General features: G+C 40.2%; 1 protein-coding gene across 1 annotated transcript in view; it reads right to left on the bottom strand.

The window, feature by feature from the left end:
- The window catches only part of csmd2 (CUB and Sushi multiple domains 2), a 388,841-nt gene that overhangs the window by 41,862 nt on the left and 328,150 nt on the right, over positions 1 to 18,829 (bottom strand). The window contains exons 47-51 of the mRNA XM_017694219.2: positions 10,763 to 10,951; positions 5,906 to 6,052; positions 3,824 to 4,012; positions 1,404 to 1,589; positions 1,020 to 1,214 (exon numbers count right to left, since the gene is read on the bottom strand). Of these exons, the coding sequence (XP_017549708.1) occupies positions 1,020 to 1,214; positions 1,404 to 1,589; positions 3,824 to 4,012; positions 5,906 to 6,052; positions 10,763 to 10,951 (906 nt within the window). The remainder of the gene's footprint in view (positions 1 to 1,019; positions 1,215 to 1,403; positions 1,590 to 3,823; positions 4,013 to 5,905; positions 6,053 to 10,762; positions 10,952 to 18,829) is intronic.

Here is an 18,829-nt window from a genome sequence, read left to right as displayed (position 1 = left end):
AACGTAAGTTACATAAGAGCCACAGAAAATGCCCTGTTGTGGCTCATTCCTAGATTTTTAGGTAAAAATAAACATCCTTTGAAGGAAAATAAAGCTGCTGATCATTTTAACACAATTTTAACAATAAATAGTCTTAAACACAGGAGATATTGTAGCCTATATCTGCTAACTCACCAACCTTTAATCCTGAAGATGACTAGTCTAGTCTAGCTAATAGCTAACAAAAAGGCAAAGAGACAGCTTTAAGATGAACACCAATAGTTTAGAGAAAAATTAACTTTTTGCATCTATAATCACTCCAGCTGATCTTCTGATACGTTTAATCTGCAATGAGAAATTGTCAAGCACAAAAAATGTGTGAGGCTGAAGTCCAGGCTAGCTTCTCAATCGCCAATTCAAATTTTCCCATTCCACCTTAAATGGTGCAGCAGTTACATTCAGGCACCTGAGACACCATTTAAGGTGGAACAGGAAAATTAGAACAAGAAGCTGGTGAATGAGAAGCTGACTTCAGCCTTCTAAAATGTGAGAGACATAAGACATTGGGGCGGTCGTGGGCTGGAGGTTAGGGATCTGGCCCTGTGACCGGAAGGTTGCCGGTTCGATCCCCAGGGCCGACAGTCCATGACTGAGGTGTCCTGAGGAGCATTTTATCACCATAGCATACATGTACATGTCCAAAAAAATCACACAGATCAACCTGATATCAACCTGAAACTTGGCAAATGAAAAATTAACCCTATTACAATAAATGTTTAGAAAGTTTGTGTAGGTTATGTGAGTTGTCATGAAAAGCTCATGTAAGTATAAACAATTCTTTACATTAAAGTGTTACCAAAATATTTTGTTACTTTATAAAGTAACAATACAAAACAAAGCAAAACATTTTTTTAATAACAGAAATAGTTTTTTGATCATTTATCAATTCCTGGCCATCACATAGCCTTTGAGACAAGCTGCAGGTGATGCTACCCAAGTTTCTAAATAATAACATTCTAAGTAGAGGTAAAGGTTCTCACTTTCACAGGCAGGTCTTGGCTCAGGGTAATCCCAGGAGCTATTGGCCTGGCAACGGATGACCCTCTGACCCTTATAGAAGTAGCCAGGGTCACAGGTGAGCATCATCATGGCCTCATACTGATTTTGCATGCCATAAATAAGCCTCCATCTCCCGTGTTCCACTGCAGAGTGGCCAATGTCAGGGCAGGTGACAGCTGGAGAGAAAACATGCTTTCAAGTTAGTCTCAACTCTAAATGTCTGTCCTAATGTGAAGCTCCATCTAATAAAATGTTAGATGCTGGATATTTTTACATACATTTATATACATCCAGTTTAAGGCACAGTAGATGGTCCACAAACATTTCATCAGCTTCTTCAGGTAAGGACTGCTCTCTGAACTTACGTATGCATCGGGGTGGGGCTTCCAATGGGCTCCACCTCCCAGACTCTTGACAAACTGTTGACACCGGGACTGGGTTGGCCAATCGGAATCCAGGGTTACACCTGAAAGTGACTCTTGAGCCGAGAGTGAAATCCTGACCAACAACACTACCATTCACTGGTGCAATGGGCATCCCACATGACACCACTGAGGGGGGGGGGCAAGAGAGAGAGAGAAAGAGAGAAGATATGATCAATGCTTATTACAACCTATGACTGTCTAGAACACAGGAGCACTCAAACATGAGCACTCAACTCACGAAGCAAACAGCTGAGTTTATAGTATGCCATGTAATGTTAGCGAGCTATATTCATGGAAAACACTAAACTGGTTTGTCAGCTAATTATATGTGAGTGATGTGTGCTGGTTTCTGCAAAAGCACAGCAATCCCACATTAACTTAACTCAGAGTAACTTCTGAGTTTTAATAATAACATCTCTAATGAACACCCTTCATGTATTTAAATCATAAATCATAAGTTCTTCATTTTTCAGCAGATGTTTCTTTAAGAAGATTAGATATAAAATAAAACACTTGCATAAGAAAGGGGAAAATCAACCATGCAAGACCTGACATACCACCAAAACTGTCACTGTCAGATAAACAGCACTTAAAGCTTTAATCTTTGAGAGAGGAGAAAATCAAGCTTCACTCTCACTTTAGATCTGAAACAATCCAAAATAATTTCTGTCCATTTCTCCACTGTGAGAGGCCAACTCAATGCTATAAGTCTAAAAAGATATGTAGCTGCCAAGAAGCTGTTACTGAGAAAGGGAAATCGACAACTAAGAATATTTGCATATCAAACAAAGAAGCTGCTGGTGCTCTCGGGCAATGGACTGGCCAGCCCAGAGTCCAGACCTTAACATCACTGAATGTGTTTGGGATTATATGGATTGTAAAAAGCAGAAAATGCAACTAAGACTGAACTTTGAAGTTGTGGAAAAATATTCCTGCAGATTCTTTTTGGAAAACTAAAAAACAGGTTTTCCAAAAAGAAAGGAAACAATAAAGGCAAGGATGGATACAGTAGTTGAGGCTTCAGTGTAACATTCTATTAAATATGTTTTTTGCCTTTTCCCTAACTCTAAATTAATTAATTGTAGTTACTAACTGTTTTGCATGGTACTGTACAAGAACAAAGACTCATGACACATTTTTGCTTGACAACAAAGGCAGCAAGAAACTCACAAAGTAAATCCATGAAAGCAATGGAATCTGATCTTAAGTCACTGGAGATGCTTTCAAGACTATATGGTTATTTGTCTCACTGTCTAGCTGTGATCAGATCATTCGAGATGGGTGCTAATGCCACATGTGAACCAGGCCTTATAATCTTATTTAACTCTTGATTTCAGGGAAACTATTAGCTTCATGCTAAAACATTTTGCTCAGGTGATCAAGATTCAAACAGGACACATTGTAATAACTATATTCTGCTTCACGTTCATCAGTAAACACACTCAGCTAACATACATGAACATACTGAACAAACCAGCATTGTAACCGTACAAAAAAGGGTTTGTGGCAGCTTGAGTGGTGAGTTCAATCCTGAATAGAGATTACACCTGTGCATAGACCCAGAGCACCTGCTGCTCCCAGCTGCTGTTGTAAAGCAGAGGTAGAGAAATCCTCTTTATGTCAAAGATACATTTCAATGACTCATTTTCCCTGCAGGACACCAGTCTTGCACAGAAAAAGACAGCCTGCATGTATAACAGATGTGACGCAAAGGGTACAAATCACAATGGTTGCCCTCTAAAGGGAAACATCCTTTGATCTTTTGGTCATCCCCCAAAACAGACCTCACACACAGAAGAAAAAACAAAACACGCACACCAGCAGCTCCATTGATCTTGCTGATTGTATAGGAGCCATGGGGCTGTTCATTTCAATCTGTCCAGCAAATGATTGCTAGTATTTAATGTGGATCTCACTGTACTCTAATATAACAGAGGGAGTCCTGTGAGGCTTATGGCCTGAGGCCCTCATACCTTTCCCAGTCAAATTAAAATCTGCCTTGCTCACAGGCAAAAGCCTTGTTAGTCAGTAAGGAGCGCTACATGGGAGACTGCAAAATGGCCGACTGGATGGCCAAGTGTGCTTCAGCGAAAGCCAACTGGTGCTATGTGAAGATTTTCTCCCCTTGGACAGCGCATTAGCAAAAGTGTCTGAGTGAAGCCTGCTGGCTAGACTGTTTATTGTGATTAGCAATTTGGATGGACGCAGCCAAGACCCAAACACCGTCTGAATTAATGGTCTCAGAATATCGCTGCCGCAGGTGGGTTTAAGATGAAGGATGTGAAGATGGACAGGAAGACAGGCAGGGAATGGCTGCAGGACATATACTGAGGGGTTCTGGATGAGTGCTTTTAACCTACCTTGGCACAGGGGCACAGGAGCATTCCATTGGTAGATGCCCTGCAGTGTGCGGGTGCAGGTGGCACTGCTTTGGCCAATCAGGCGGAATCCTTGGTCACAGCTAAAGCGCAAGGTACTGCCCAGCTTTGTGCCTGTCTGGCTGTGCACTGAGCCATTCACCGGAGGGTTAGGGGGGCTGCAGTATGCCGCTGTAAGACACACACACCACCACACATAAACACCCACACACATACGAAGAGCAAAATAACAGCATCAGTCTGTGCTCTGTCTGCAGGAAATGTGCTTCTTCAGTGCATCTTTTATTGCTTCCAATTCCTCGCTTTGTTCACAGACGAAGCTGCATATTAATGCAGTGCTGGATGAACCCATCCTTTAAGCAGAGCTACAGCAAAACTGTGGAGAAGAAATTGATTAAAGGAGATGTGCTGTAGAAACTGGATGCTCACAAAAGCCTGTAAAACTGATGGATTCACAACACAGACTCAAATGTGTTTATGCACACTTGTTAGATATTTTGTCTGCTTAAGAATAACATAGATGTAATTCACTGTGTGCAGCAACAAGTCAATAGTTCTGTATAGGGGAAGAAGCCAGCCTGTGCAGGATGGGATTTCTAGAGAGAAGTCTCCAGTTAAAAACTCTCCTGGTTCAGATACAATCTTTGCAAGCAGGCTTGTGGCACGGATCAGATTGAGGAGGTAAACGAGTGAGCCGATATGGGATGGAATGACGTAAAGAGAGGTATTGAGCCACAGGAAGAGATAAGACAGGAAGCGGGGCGGGAAGAGAGATGCGTCCCATCCATTATGGTTAATCGCTATGACCACATTACATCTCCATAAAAATGCTAATTCCAGGCAAACACCACATGTCTCTATCTGCCAGGCCTGAAGAGCTCCAGCACCCTGAAGACAATCAGATAAGGCTAGACCACTGCGAAAGGGAAAAAAAAAGTTATGGCAATGGAAGCGTGGGCTTCACTTCAAGTTTTACGAGTGGTGAGGCTCTTCAACAAATTGCGCCGTTAAGGCAGAAAATGTGGAGGTCTCGAGCGAGCTACTCATCCATTAGCAGCAATGGGCTGGGATCTTGGATAAGGGACCAATTTGGGAATTTACAGCTCATATCCAGTGTACAGCATTAAGTAAAACTCCCCATGGAGTGGTAAAATGGCCGAGAGGACGCTCCACTGTTGTCAGAGAGAGAGGTGCCGCCAGACCAAGAGAGGCAGTGGAGACAGGCTTTGGCTCTGGGCCACTGACAGCTGGGTATGAGAGGAGGCTTAAAGGGAATTCAGCCTTCACCCTCTCCATTTGCAGTACATCTAGACATGCTTTATTCCCTCACCTGGCAAAGAGCGAACGCCCCAGGCCTTATGTTCGATAAAATCAAAACGCAAACAAATCTGTGTCACCATTATGCCTTTGGTAGCAAAAACCTGTCTGGCTATCAATCTCTCCACCCCTTCCTCTCAGGACCAAAGGAAAAAAACATACTCCAACACCAATCACAGCCAGTCACTCACCACTCAGAATACATTAATGCACAAGAGTGAGGTGGAAAAAAAAGGTATGCAAGCAGAAAAGATGAGGGAAATGAAAGGAAAGAGAGAGAGGGGTTAGGGAGCAAGAGCTTGCCACAAATTGGTGGTGGAGAGCCAGCCTGTGGAGAGAAAAGATAGATTGATAAAGAAAACAGTAGAACGCTTTGAATCTGCCCTGCCATCTGCTTTCCTCCCACCAAGGTATAGCTCCAGAAGGGGGGTCCATATTGAGGATGCGAACCTGCACACTGCTGCTGCTAACTCACACTGTCACTGATCTGGCTATCAAAACTCCATCGAGCATGGAGAGAAGAGCGCAGAACAGTGAGGATGCGGGTGGCAGGAAAGAACAGACTCCACTGTGTGAGAGCAAGAGATGATTAGTCATCCTTCTGAGCCACTCATGATAAGGAGCATATGGAAACTTTTTAAATATTTATACGACAATAACTCATCCGGAATTATGCAGGTGTCAGGAGGAGAAATCTCCAGTATATCTATGTGAATGTATATCTGCAGCTGTGATGTTACTGCTCACCTGAATAGCGGATTCGGAAGCCCTTGTGGCTGGAGGTGTGGTCAAAGGACCAGTGCAGGTAGACTTTGTTTGAGGAGCTGGTGATGCTGAGAGGGGACGAGTAGTTCCCACTTAGAGTGATGAGCAGAGGACTCTGTCTGGATGGACCTGCATGTTAAAGACATGAACTTGATTACAAAACACAATCAAACTTCTGATTTGACCATAGGCTTAATTTCTGCTGAAGATATTGGGTCCTTACCACTTTTTAAGTGTGCAGTCAGTTGCAATTCTTTATCTTATATAATTGCTCACACTAGAAAAATGCCTAAATACTTTTTATTATGTCAACCAGACCATGCGGCAAAGTGTCTTTCCTCAACATTAAATTGACACATGACGCTCGGCTGCCTATGCAGTGCACTGCAAACAGTTCTGTTATTTTATACACTGATAATAGAGATATTAGCTATTCTTTCTTGCCGGAAGTGAGTGCAGTGGGTGATTGCAGGTTATAAATTAAGAGACACTGTTTAATCCCACAAATGGGGAAATTTCACCTCTGCATTTAACCCATCCGTGAAGTGAAACACCACATACACACACCAGTGAGCACACACACACTAGGCAGCAGTAAGCACACTTGCCCGGAGCGGTGGGCAGCACCCTTGGAGCAATTGGGGGTTAGGTATCTTGCTCAAGGACACCTCAGTCATGGACTGTTGGCACTGGGGATTGAACCGGCAAACTTCCAGTCACAGGGCCAGTTCCCTAACCTCCAGCACACAACTGCCCAAATGTAATAATTATAAATGCAAATGTAATTATTCAGTATGGGTAATACTTTATTTGGAGTGGTCATTTGTAGATTAATAAACTCTTATGAGAGCATCAACACATCAACAATATATCAGTGAAGTAGCAGTAGAAGCATCTGAATACATATTATATATATTGAAAATGTTCTGTTGATACATTACTAATATTAAGTAGATGTATTGTTTATATGTTCTTCCATTATACAAAACCTAACCTTACCCAACCTTACCCAAAACCTCACCCTAACCCTGGCACTAATCCTAACCTTAAAAAAGGATCACTCAAAATAACGTGTCACCAGTTTAACAAACAGTTTCACATAGCATTTCCTTTTTGTGTTGATGTTTTAAGAATCATTCAGATGAATGAAGTCCTCTTAAATAGTTCTTATTCTATCTTTTAACTGCAAAAGAATATAATGATCACGCTACGTTTACTGTTCATCGTTCATTGATAATGCTATATGATAACTATTGTATAGACCAAGAATTGAAGGTATAGCCTGCAATCTTTCTAATTAGAAAGTGTATTGTACTGTGATTTGAGCCTAGCGTCACACCTCCCTCTGGTTTGGCTTGGCTGAAACTATAGCCAACATGGCTGCCCAGGACTCCAACTACCAGAACCCCTTTTTGCATCACATGACTCAGGACTCCCAATGATCCACCAATCAGCACTCTTCATCTCCGGACTACTGATTATACACACACCTGATCCTTGTTTCCTATGTTTGTTAGTTTAGTATATAAGCCTGGACTTTAGCTTAATTTATTTGCAAAGTATCAGCACACCTATGTTTGTACTGAGCGTTTCATCCGTGTTCCTGACTGCTTTCCTGTATATGACATTTATGACTCTGATTCTAGCTGTACCCTTTTGCTCCGTGTTGGTTTTCTGGTTTACTGACTGTGATCTTGGACAACTTCTTTAACATTAAAGATCTTAACTCAGGTCTAGACAAATCAATATATGTGGTATATGTCTGAACGTTTGAAGACATCTGCTCATCCAATGTCTGCTATCTTCACTAATCAGAAGGGATACATGTGGACAAACAGTGTATATAGGGTGGGATGTTATATTAACTGCTCAAGACCCTAACCCTACAAAAACCCAAAAGCCTTTTTATACATAAACAGTTAAATGTTATTGTTTTTCCTGGTTTGAAACATCTTTCTACAACCTGCTTCTGACAGTTTTAACAAATCTACAAAACTTCAAACACACATGCCAGACACACATCAAAACAAAACCACTGGCAAGCATTTGTAATAGTCAAAACACAGCCCATCTGTTTCTTTTAGCAAATACCGGAAGGCCTAAAACCTTTAGCATATTCTGCATTTGCAGAATAACAGAAGCTCTGAGAGGAATCCAGCCTTGTGAAGGCCACCTCTACGGCAAAGGGTTTTCCTGCGAGGGTGTGCGTTTTAGAGTTCGGGACAGGCTGGAAGCGGGTCTCCGTAGAGAGCTGAGTTTGGCAGCACATGATGAAAGTAGCCTGCTCTTCAGCTCGATGGAAGATGAAACGCTGTAATCAGTAGCAAGCATGCCAGCTCCCCTAAGGAGAAGCTCACACTGCGCCCAGATGACATGCAAACACACACACCAGCCGTGGCGCTTTGTCAGCCACAGAAAGACAGCATGTTTCCTTACGAGCATTCAGCCAGCGTCACTTACTCTACCTTTGCCCTTCTCTTACTTTCTCTTCTGTAAGAAATGCAGCCCATAGATCATTCATGCCCTGTCAGGTTTTAAACAGTATGCATGTGCTGCGGCATGAATACAAATAAATCTGTGAAATGAATGCAAAACAGGCACGGATGTAAATCGTTCACTTAACCGCTATTTGATCCCAATTACATTTCAGTGGTTGACCATTCAATTCGAGTGCAATTTAGTTTTACTTGTAATGATCCAGGTCGATTTTGTAAGCCATGATTTGATTCGCAGCTCTTTAACCAATTAAAACGTTTTTATCTTTGCACAAAAAAGAAACTGATGAACAGATTATGAAAGAGTTTATAGCGGCACCACACTCTTAAATTAAAACGACTGTTTCAAAAGGTGTGTTTGTATGCATGCCACAGTAAAAACTCCTTCAGATAGTACACTTATGAATACAAATTTATTCACAAAGGTTCAGGTTAGCATAGATTTTCCTCTCCAAAGAGTGTCAATACATGTCAAATCAGTGAGTGCTTCAGTTTTGGAAAAAAAAAATGCAGCTGCAGATATTTGAGAAGTTGGACTCTGTGAAATGTGTTAAAAAAATGAAATATCATATGTACCTTAGATAAACTCTACATTACTGGTTCCAGAGATTACAGCACAAGTTGTGATGGTTGTTTTTGATTCTGCTAGGTAGTTTCAATGCTGGTCTAACACAAAAATAATCAAAATAGCTCACAATGATGCACCATTCTTTAAAACTAATTTCTTTTGGCATTTTGGGTCTTCTTTTGGGTCTTAATGGGGAATTCCAGCTTAAAATTAGAGTTTAATGTATCGTTAGCACAGCATTCTATCCCTCATCCTCATTGCTTTGACAGAATTCACAGTTTTATCTAGTTTTTATGTTTTTATTCATTAATGTTCTCTCACTACAGTACCCAACATGCAATACACAAATGCACTGTACAGTGGGAATCCCTGTGGTGTCAACCAATCCTGGCTACAAGCCTAGACACTGATATACAGGCTAATTAATACAACCAAGCTAGAATTAGCTGGCATCACTCATAACACGATTGAACAAAATCATAAAGGACACAGTGATTCTACCTTCATTTAGCAAAAATGGATGGACAGACAGAGAGAGAAGGTTTTTACCCTTTCAAGCTGATAAATGAAGCCAAACTGAGGTAACTAATAATATAGCCAGCTACCATGCTTCAGCTTATTGTCCTCCTCAACTCACATGATTGATTTGATCATTTGATGACTTAAAGACAGGTACAACAGTTATAAAGCTGCAACAATCAGCTTTCCAGCAGGGACATTAGATACCTGGCCTCCTTCTAAATTCAGCAGATAATGGGAAGATACACAATCAGAAGGGAGTCTTTCTAGTCTTTACAGAAGGAAGACTCACTCTAGAGACTACTGCAGCATCGGTAAAATGCCAGTAAGCATGTTTTATAATAGATGTAGTGATGGTTACATTTCTTTTTTTGTCCAGAATGTCCCTTTAAGGGAAAAAGAAGGGAACTGTTGCAATTGAATTGACAGAAATTTGCTCAATGCACTGATTAAATCCATGAATTGTTACACTCCTAAAAACAGGAACGCAACAAAGAAAGAAGAAAGTTGAATGTCTTCCTCAGTCTGTAACAGTGTCTCCACCATGTGGTGATCTTTTCCTGCTTTAATGGCATCTAAAATGTGTTGACCTTCCATGTATGTGCACTGACCTGTTGGCCCTGTAATCCAGTTTCTAATCTCGCTCTAAATGGGAGCCTGTTGACCCACAGCATGGCCACCGACCTGCTAGCTGCCCTATGTGATCCCGACAGACTAAAGCAATTTCCATTGCCTTTTCAAGTATGGCTGTCACTGCATGACCTGTATGAAAGAGCATGTATCTGTCCTGCTGGTCTTTCCACAAATGTCTGTCTGGCATCAGTGGCACATGTGAACTCTCCTTGGGCATGGCACATTCCTGGTCATCACGCACGTTTCTTTTGAAGTCATGGCTTTGATTAAATCTTGTAGCTGCCACAAATAAAAATATACTGATGAAATGCTATGATCAACTCTTTTTCACAATAGTCATAAAATGCTATTTCTACCTGTTTTGGAGATTTGCAGTTGAGCAGTCTTGTTTTATCTCAGCACAGCTGTCTATGTGGAGAGGTCTGAACTATTTTCACAGGAGGGGTTTCTAATTCCTCCCATTTCACCCCTCATTCCTTGCTAGTAGCTCAACACAGAGTCACAACATTTCGCAAACAGAGAACTAGTATAGCGTTCTAATATAAACTATCCCAGACTATGTCCATTTCACAGACAGAATGGGCACTAGCAGTAGGCGGTTAAAACACAATGCAACACACTCACCATCAAAGATCTCCAGCTCATCAAACTGTCGACTTGTCTGAAAGTGCTCGATTGTGAAGGTGATGTTGTAGCCTGGCTCCACCTTCACCACCCAGGAGCATGACTCAAAGTGGGGGAAGCCGCTGCCAGGAGATTGGCTCAGAATGACCCCTGTAGAAGCCGTCAGCACCTCATTCATGGGACAGGTCACTGGCAAGGGGAAGAGATATTTATTTCATTATTGTACGTCATAAATTCAATTCAATTTAATTCAATATACATAGTTCTTTTTACAATAGATGTTTTTACAGAGCCCATTTATAGATATCAGATCCAGACCAAGCAAGCCAAGGGCATGTATGGCAAGAAAAACCTCAGAATCACATCAATATATTCTTTCAATCTACACGGTTTCTGATTATGTTCTGCAAGTACTACAGGCAGGAAAAATAACCAGCACTTCTTTTTTCATTTATTTTCTGAATAAATAATTTACCAGCAGGTTTAAAACATGATGACATAAACAGTATATTTCTTTTTTACTCCTGTTTGTGAGGAAAAAAGGCTTATAGTTATCATCATGACAGTACACAACCTCTTCTGTAACTACCAAGCTAACAAGATAAACAATGTAGTGGATTATGATTTTAAATATAATTCACAATGCTACAGAGAGTGGGCTTGTTGGTATAGTGGAGTAGTGAACATCACTGTTGTCAATGTGGCTGGTTGGTTCTGTTCCTCGCCTGGGAACATGATGCCGGATGCGTAGATATTTTGGAAAAAAAGCGCAACATGAATATGCATTAAACGTAATTTGATTTGCAGCATATTGCATCCACTCATATTACAGTGTCAGCCTCTTAGAGAGATGGTGTAATCATGTTCCAGAGGAAACCTAACGTAGTGTTTAGAGTTTTTCCCAAGACAGCCAAAAATATTAGCTCTTAAGAGCTCCACAGAGCATGACATAGCTTCCTTTTTTTCACAATGTCAGAAATTTGCCTTAGTAAGTTATGAGCAACCATTTCTGCTGTTTGGTTTTTGTTCAAAATAATCACAATGTGATGCTGTCACGATTGGCCCCTCCCAGTCCTCGACACAGATGCTAGATTATCATTACATTATTCAGAGGATTTCCAGTGCTGCGGTGATCTGTACATCCTGTGACAGGTTTGAGTAATTCAGCCGACACCTCTACTGGTAGGAGAAGATGGTTAAGCGTGATGAAGCGTGTGGAACCTAGCCCAACCCATTAGCTCTATTCCTGAGTCTCACTGAAATCAATCTTGAAGAATGCTCATATATAACACAATTATGCACACGATAAGCAGGGCACTTGTATAGTCTGAGGGCAAAAGTGCAGGGGCTCAAGACGTCTTGGGGTCTATCTGTGCATATACTATATTCATAAGAGTCCTTGGGCTAGACTCCAAATGCAGCATTCGCCTACCTCTGTAACATGATTAAACTGTAGGTGACTCTAGATAAGAGCGTCTGCCAAACGCTGTAGAAATTTGAATGGATCTTAGACAAGAAACTTGATGTGTACTAAAAAACATAGAAGGATTGATGGGGTTATATGGTGGTGGTTTGAAACATTTCAGTTCCATCAAACACACCACTCAAAGATGCTTCAGAAACTGGCCTTGTGTGAAATGACCTTACCAGCATGAAGAAGGAAGACTAAGATGAACTAATCCTCTGGGTTGTACAGCACCATCAGAATCATGACAAAACTACACAATAATCAGTTGCACCTGAGCAACAGAGGAATGTTGATAAGAAAACAGGTCAGTTGTGATGTGCAGGCTGTCAAGGTCAACTGTGACATTTCGGCTTTGTCAATGCTTGTCTGTACCTCAAATATCAATAAAAATGCATTTTTGAAACAATCTTTCAAAGACTGAGGATTGCTGGTAAGAGAATCTGGCCTCTGTGATCCATCCCTAATACTGAGGCACCATTCAGATCACTGCAACATTTGTTCTTTGCTGATGTTGTATGAGAAAGCAAGTCAAACCGCTGAGCAAACAGGTCAGACCAGTTTAGGTCCCACTGCTGCTGACTTCATAGCTTGATACACAGAACCACAGACATGAAACAAAGCATACACATAATTTGACATTTCACTTCATGTGTGTGTGCATGTGTATGAGAGGTATAATCTCAGGCTATGATGGTTACATGCAGCACCTCAGGCTAGAGGCTACAGCAAAGAGAAGATGCCAACATTAGTGTTCAATTTGCCTGCGAGGCCATGACATTTTCTTACACTTTTCCTTTGAATTATGAGGTTTTATGCAGTGCCCTGTCTCGAAGCCCCTCTATTATATGTGCTCTAGCTGTCTGCAAAGGCTGTGAAAATCCAAACACAAATGACAAAATGAAAGGATAAAGCCTCACCTTTCACACGTTTCTAATATTCCATCTCATTTTTCCTTCCGTGCCAAAGAGTCACGCATGAGAAGCTGCAGAATACACGGATGAAGCAGACCACAAGCTGGACGGCAAAAATTGTCATAGTTGAATATTTATGGCACTCGCATTTTGGATATGAAATATGGATTTTCTACTTTCTTGACTTGCTAAATAAATGTGCTGAAGGTGTAGAGCTCAGCTGGTGTAAATGGGCTAAGGCTACAGTGACATCAACACGCAACTACAGCATGTTTGTAGAAGGTTTGCAGTGCAGTTGTCTTTCTCGCCTTCTAATTCCCTTATCTTTTTACCTCGGCAATCAGTCTGCGGAATGTGAATATTGACTTAAGACCACTTGCAGAGAGGACAAATGCGTTAAATCCCACTAAATGACATGACATGCTATAAATTGCTTTGTTTTCAGCAATTTACTTTAGAGAAATGTATCAGGCTTACTAATTCGTTAAAATCAAATCTCCACATCTACGCACTGATCCATGTCTCGCTTTCAGATCATTCACATTCTGTGCATGCTGAATGCAGCCAGGCTTCAGTGGAAGGATGTCAGAACATGACAGATACCTCAAATCGTTATGCTGACAGAAAAAAAAGTCCAACTGATGCAGCTCACTTCAAAAAGCAGTGGAAGGCATAAGGAATCTCTAACTATGTAACTATGTATGTATGTATACTGTTATGAAAACCATCGTAACACTTAACTACTTGTACAAAAGCAAGTGACCCATGTGAGTTGGTGGCATGTTTACATACCGCAATGCACACTGAACTGAATGTGTGTTCATGCATAACACACTTTGTCCATACGTCAGTTATCATATGTTCAAAGACAGCTTTCAGTAGAGGCATCTGACAGACATTTAAGTGTGTAAAAGCCTTTGCAACAGGCTGAGCTCGGTGCGAACAGACTGTGCGAACAGTCTAACAGCACTAATGGTGACAACAATTCAATTATGAAATGTTACAGCAAGCAATGAGCAAATTACACACGCGTAAAGGAAAAAAAGTGTATTATTAAGCTTTCTACTTTCAACAGATCTCTGCAGCCTTTGAGTGTGTTTGTGCGCTGGGCAAATATCATGCCCAGGCGAGCACACTGCACGGATTTGCTTTGACACTTCTCATTTATGAGGGTGAAATACAGATGCCTATGAACTGCTGTAGTGCTCCGGGGGGGGATATAAAATGTGCATGGTGTTTCATTTAGTGACAAACATAATCATAGCTGCATATGAATGCTCACGCTAGCCCATCATCACTGCATAAAGAATAGTGCATGCAGGTAAAAATCAGTTTTTATTACTCCAGCACACGACTCCATTGACTGTGTGTGTGCGTGCATGTACTGTATAGATGGACCTACATGTGCAGTGACCTAGATATAGATCAGACACTATATGATAATTGATATATGCTAATCCACAGAAGAAGATGTACAGTACGCCAGTTCACTACTAGATGGGGTACTTTGCTAATATTAAAGGCCTTTAAACCAACTATTAAAAGAGTAGTTTGGTAAAAAATCTAATTACACAATTTCCTACTTATTGAAACACAATTCTTCAGCTATGAAGCTATGAGACTAACAAGTAACAATCACTCATTAGCACAGCACAAACTACTTGATATGTGCTGGCAGTCATTCATAAGGTATACAGTAATATTAAACACACACAATACTGCTAAGGAGGACACTTCTTACTGTTTTAGGCAAACATGCATTTTTATACAATCTCTTAGATAAGCGGAGTAGATCTGGTTTCATACGCCATCACGTTGTGCATTATCTGATGGTTGTCAAATTCTGTTATGGTATGTATGACTGAATGCATCCTGGTAAAGTACTGTTTAACAGCTGCACATATGAATGGTGTTAACCCTAAACTTTAGCAGGAAACGTTTCCAATAATGTTCTGAATATATTCTATATCAGTGGTCTCCAAGCCTGGTCCTGGAGAGCTACCTGGAGAACCTCTTTGTAAGGTCCTGATTGGCCGGATGAGAGGTATTTGAGTTAAGTAGTGGGCAGGGCAGTTTATTGGATACAGGCTAGAACTAAACTCTGCAGGAAGATAGCTCTCCAGGACCAGAGTTGGAGAGCAATGCTCTATATGCACCAAAGTACCAAGGGTCTACCTGACTCAAAAAAAAAAAAAAAAAAATCTGGGGTAAACCAAAGACAAGGTGCCTATTAATACTATGTGTATGTATATGTTTCATCTTAAATTCTATTCAAGGTGGATTAGTTTCACCCCGGGGGGATACTGTAATTAAAGTGATTAACAAGGAAATCCATGACTTTAATCCAGTTCAAAATTGCAATATCCATATTTTTTACAAATCTGCTAATTAATTATTCCAGAGCAAAGTATATTCTATAATGCACTAAATCTGGAGGTCCTCACAGTGTAATAACAAAACTAGATAACAGAATATTTCTTTCTTTTTGTGACATGAAGACAAGGGTAATTTCTAAAATGGAGCTCGCTTAATCCACAAGCTCATTTCAAGACTACTGAAATCTACAACACTGCTGGTCACTGATTGACAAGAAAACAGAAAATGGCATACCCATCATTCTATCTTTAATGAAAGGACAGATTTGACCCAATTCAGTGTGTATTCCCTTCCATACGCTCTGAATATGCACCACCATTTCAAATTTTGGTTGACAAGGAGCATCAATCCACACTGAAATGATATGGAAAAGCTCCTCTCTTGTCGTATTTATATATTTTTTTAAATACCATATTTTCCATTTAGCTGCACAACATGTTAACTGTTAAGAAGTGTGACACCTGTTGCATAACACTGACGTCAACATCCACATAATGATGCTTCTATCAAGGCTATTTGAGCTAATTTAATATTACACAAATCTTTTATCCCATGAAAATCAGCCAGCCAAATCACATACAGATCAAATTACTGGATCCCCTCTGGTAAAACTAATCCTGCCTGAATAGGGCTTAATATATGTAGAATCTATAATCTGGACAGAAATAAAGCCTAGTCCTGGACTCCACAGGATTCTAAATAGAAATATATTCCTGAAAAGAAAAGATCTCCCTGACCCATAGTGCTTACATTGTAATGTATATTGTAGTGATAATATTGTAATCTGTGGTGAAAGGTTAAGTAATCATAGTGATACTGCTCATTTATATGGTTCATGCCACTGTATGACATACTACATCTACAAAAACAAAAGAACATTGTTTGGCTAAAAATTTACTCACACATTTTTACTTGTTAGTAATATTGCTTGAGTAAAACCAAACGAAGCAAACTTCACATGTCTGCACACGTCTTGGTGAATTAATTGTCATTCTGTAAACATGAGTTTGCTAAATTATTCTTTAACGACTGATTGAAAATATGTGTTATGTGTCTGACATTGTAATGTAAACACATTTATGTCTAAATTACAAAACAGTTTTTAAAACATAGCTCTGAATGCTAAGAAATACAGAAGGCTGGAGCACAAACTTTCACACAGCTCCAGCAACTCCATCCATGCAGCTCTTTCAGTCTGACTGCGAACTGAGATTAGTGCTTCCAGCTTGTCCTTAACCTCTAAGCCACTTTAAAATGGTGACTGAATGTAAACAGTTTTAGGGCATACATTTCAAAAAAGGAGAGAAGTTCTGATTACTAATGATAAGTACACATAATCTAAGAACCTGTTCCAAAACAAGCTATTTAACTGAATGACACATCATTTATCATATGCAAAGGTCGGAGACCACCCTTTGTTTACTCAATTTCCAGTCAAAATGACCATTAGGTACAATTTCTTGATGGTGAGACATAAAATAACCCACTTGCACAAGGAGAGTCAAAGTCAAATGAAAACAAAAAGAGCTTCCCAAACTAGTATTTTAAGTAACTTTAAAATAAAATAAGTAAATAAAAGAAAATGTGACTTCTAGCTATCATGCAAGTTCTGCAGGACCAGCAGAGAACAAGTTCACATATATGCATATATCTGTGTGCACATATGTCTCTTAAAGAAAGAAAAAAAATACATACATACTGTTTATGTGATCTTAGAAACAAGGCATCATAGTCATTTAGGTACATTAAGGGAACATTACACCAGGACAGTAGAGCCTCTGTCTCTGAAAGATAATGCAACAGTAATACGGTTGACTGTAGTGACATTTCAAAAGTGAACTACCTTGTTTGTACCTGACTGAAGTGCAAGATCAGGATATTAACATCAGATAGGATCAAACAGAATAGCTGCAAAATGTACACACACGAGGAGACGCCCATGCACACACGCCCAAATGTACACATGCAGCAGCTCCCACATATGCACACTCAACATGTCTACTTCTAGTCTGAGAAATGTACTATACCCACATTCAAAACATCTGAAGTGAGAAGACATGCCTTCAGCATGTTGGTATTTAATTAGAGTAATGCTTGAGGTGATAAGGGGTGATCTGAGAGGATTCAGCAGTATTAGGCACCTAATAAAGAAAGCATAGCAGGATTTAATATGAGCGAGAAATAATAGGAGGCACCTGTCATGCCTGTTATCAGCCTGTTTAGAGAGAAAAATGGAGAAGAGCGCAATGTGTGTCTGTATGTGTGGAGAAGAGGAAAAGAGAGAGAGAGCAGGAGAGAGAGAACACCTTCAGTTGCTCCTTTTGCCAAAAGCTGTCAGCATTTTTGAGAAAGCCCTGGCAATCTGACACTGTTGATTCTATTCTTTAATCAAACATCAAGACTTCTGATACATCCACGAGAACGCTACACTGACGCAATCCTCTCTTACTAATGCAGGAGCCCCTGCTAGCTCCAAGAGGGCTTCTATATCTGCAGCATCATACAGAGACCTTCTGTCAAGAGTGTATATGGTTTTATATAAAAAAGAAATCAGTCAGAATAACTTTTTTTTTTTTAACTGACCTGTCTCTGTAAAGGGACAAGTGGGTCCAAACTATAAAATGCCCCCCACAGTGTCACCATACTCCCTCAGGATAGGAGTCAAGCTTTCAGTCCTGTACTGTTCTCTTGCTATACGCCAGACATGCACTCATCCACTTATGGAGAGTATGGTAAAAATGTGACCTTTCAATTGCATTACTGTTTCTATAGAAACTGTCCAGTAGAGAAGCTCCTGTCGTCTGTGCCTCATTATTCCATTAGTCCAAAATTACATGGAAGATATCTTCTAACTCTTTAATTGGATTGAGTTAATAAAACAGTTATGCTAAAGTAAACATATCGAGTCTGTTAAACAGTTTCTTCTTTTGATATTGTGAAACAGGCAACTCATAGTCTGGTTTGCAGTTTTAAGTAAAATGAACTATACATGACTGATTTATCAACACATTAATGATGAGGTTTGAGTTTGATATTTCATCATATTAGTAGACAGAAATCCAGCTGGAACGTGGCATTTCTCAGCATTCTTACTAGTTTGTTGGTTACTATTAAACAGCCCTAGTGTATTTTGTCATCAGTTATCATCAGATAAAGCTAATTTTGGGTTATAACATGTTCTCTTCATTTGTAATACTAACCAAGATGGTGTTTTCCCAGGTCAACCTGTATTAGTAATTAAAAGGAAAACAAATGGCTGTCACTCTTGATCAGCTTCTGATCTGACAGGCAGATCAGTTCAAAAGTGGCAAG

This window comes from Pygocentrus nattereri, chromosome 27, assembly GCF_015220715.1.
Source record: "Pygocentrus nattereri isolate fPygNat1 chromosome 27, fPygNat1.pri, whole genome shotgun sequence".
In the NCBI taxonomy this organism is placed as follows: Eukaryota; Metazoa; Chordata; class Actinopteri; order Characiformes; family Serrasalmidae; genus Pygocentrus; species Pygocentrus nattereri.
The sequence above is the reverse complement of the archived record's forward strand: the minus strand, read 5'-3'. Positions and strand labels throughout refer to the sequence as shown.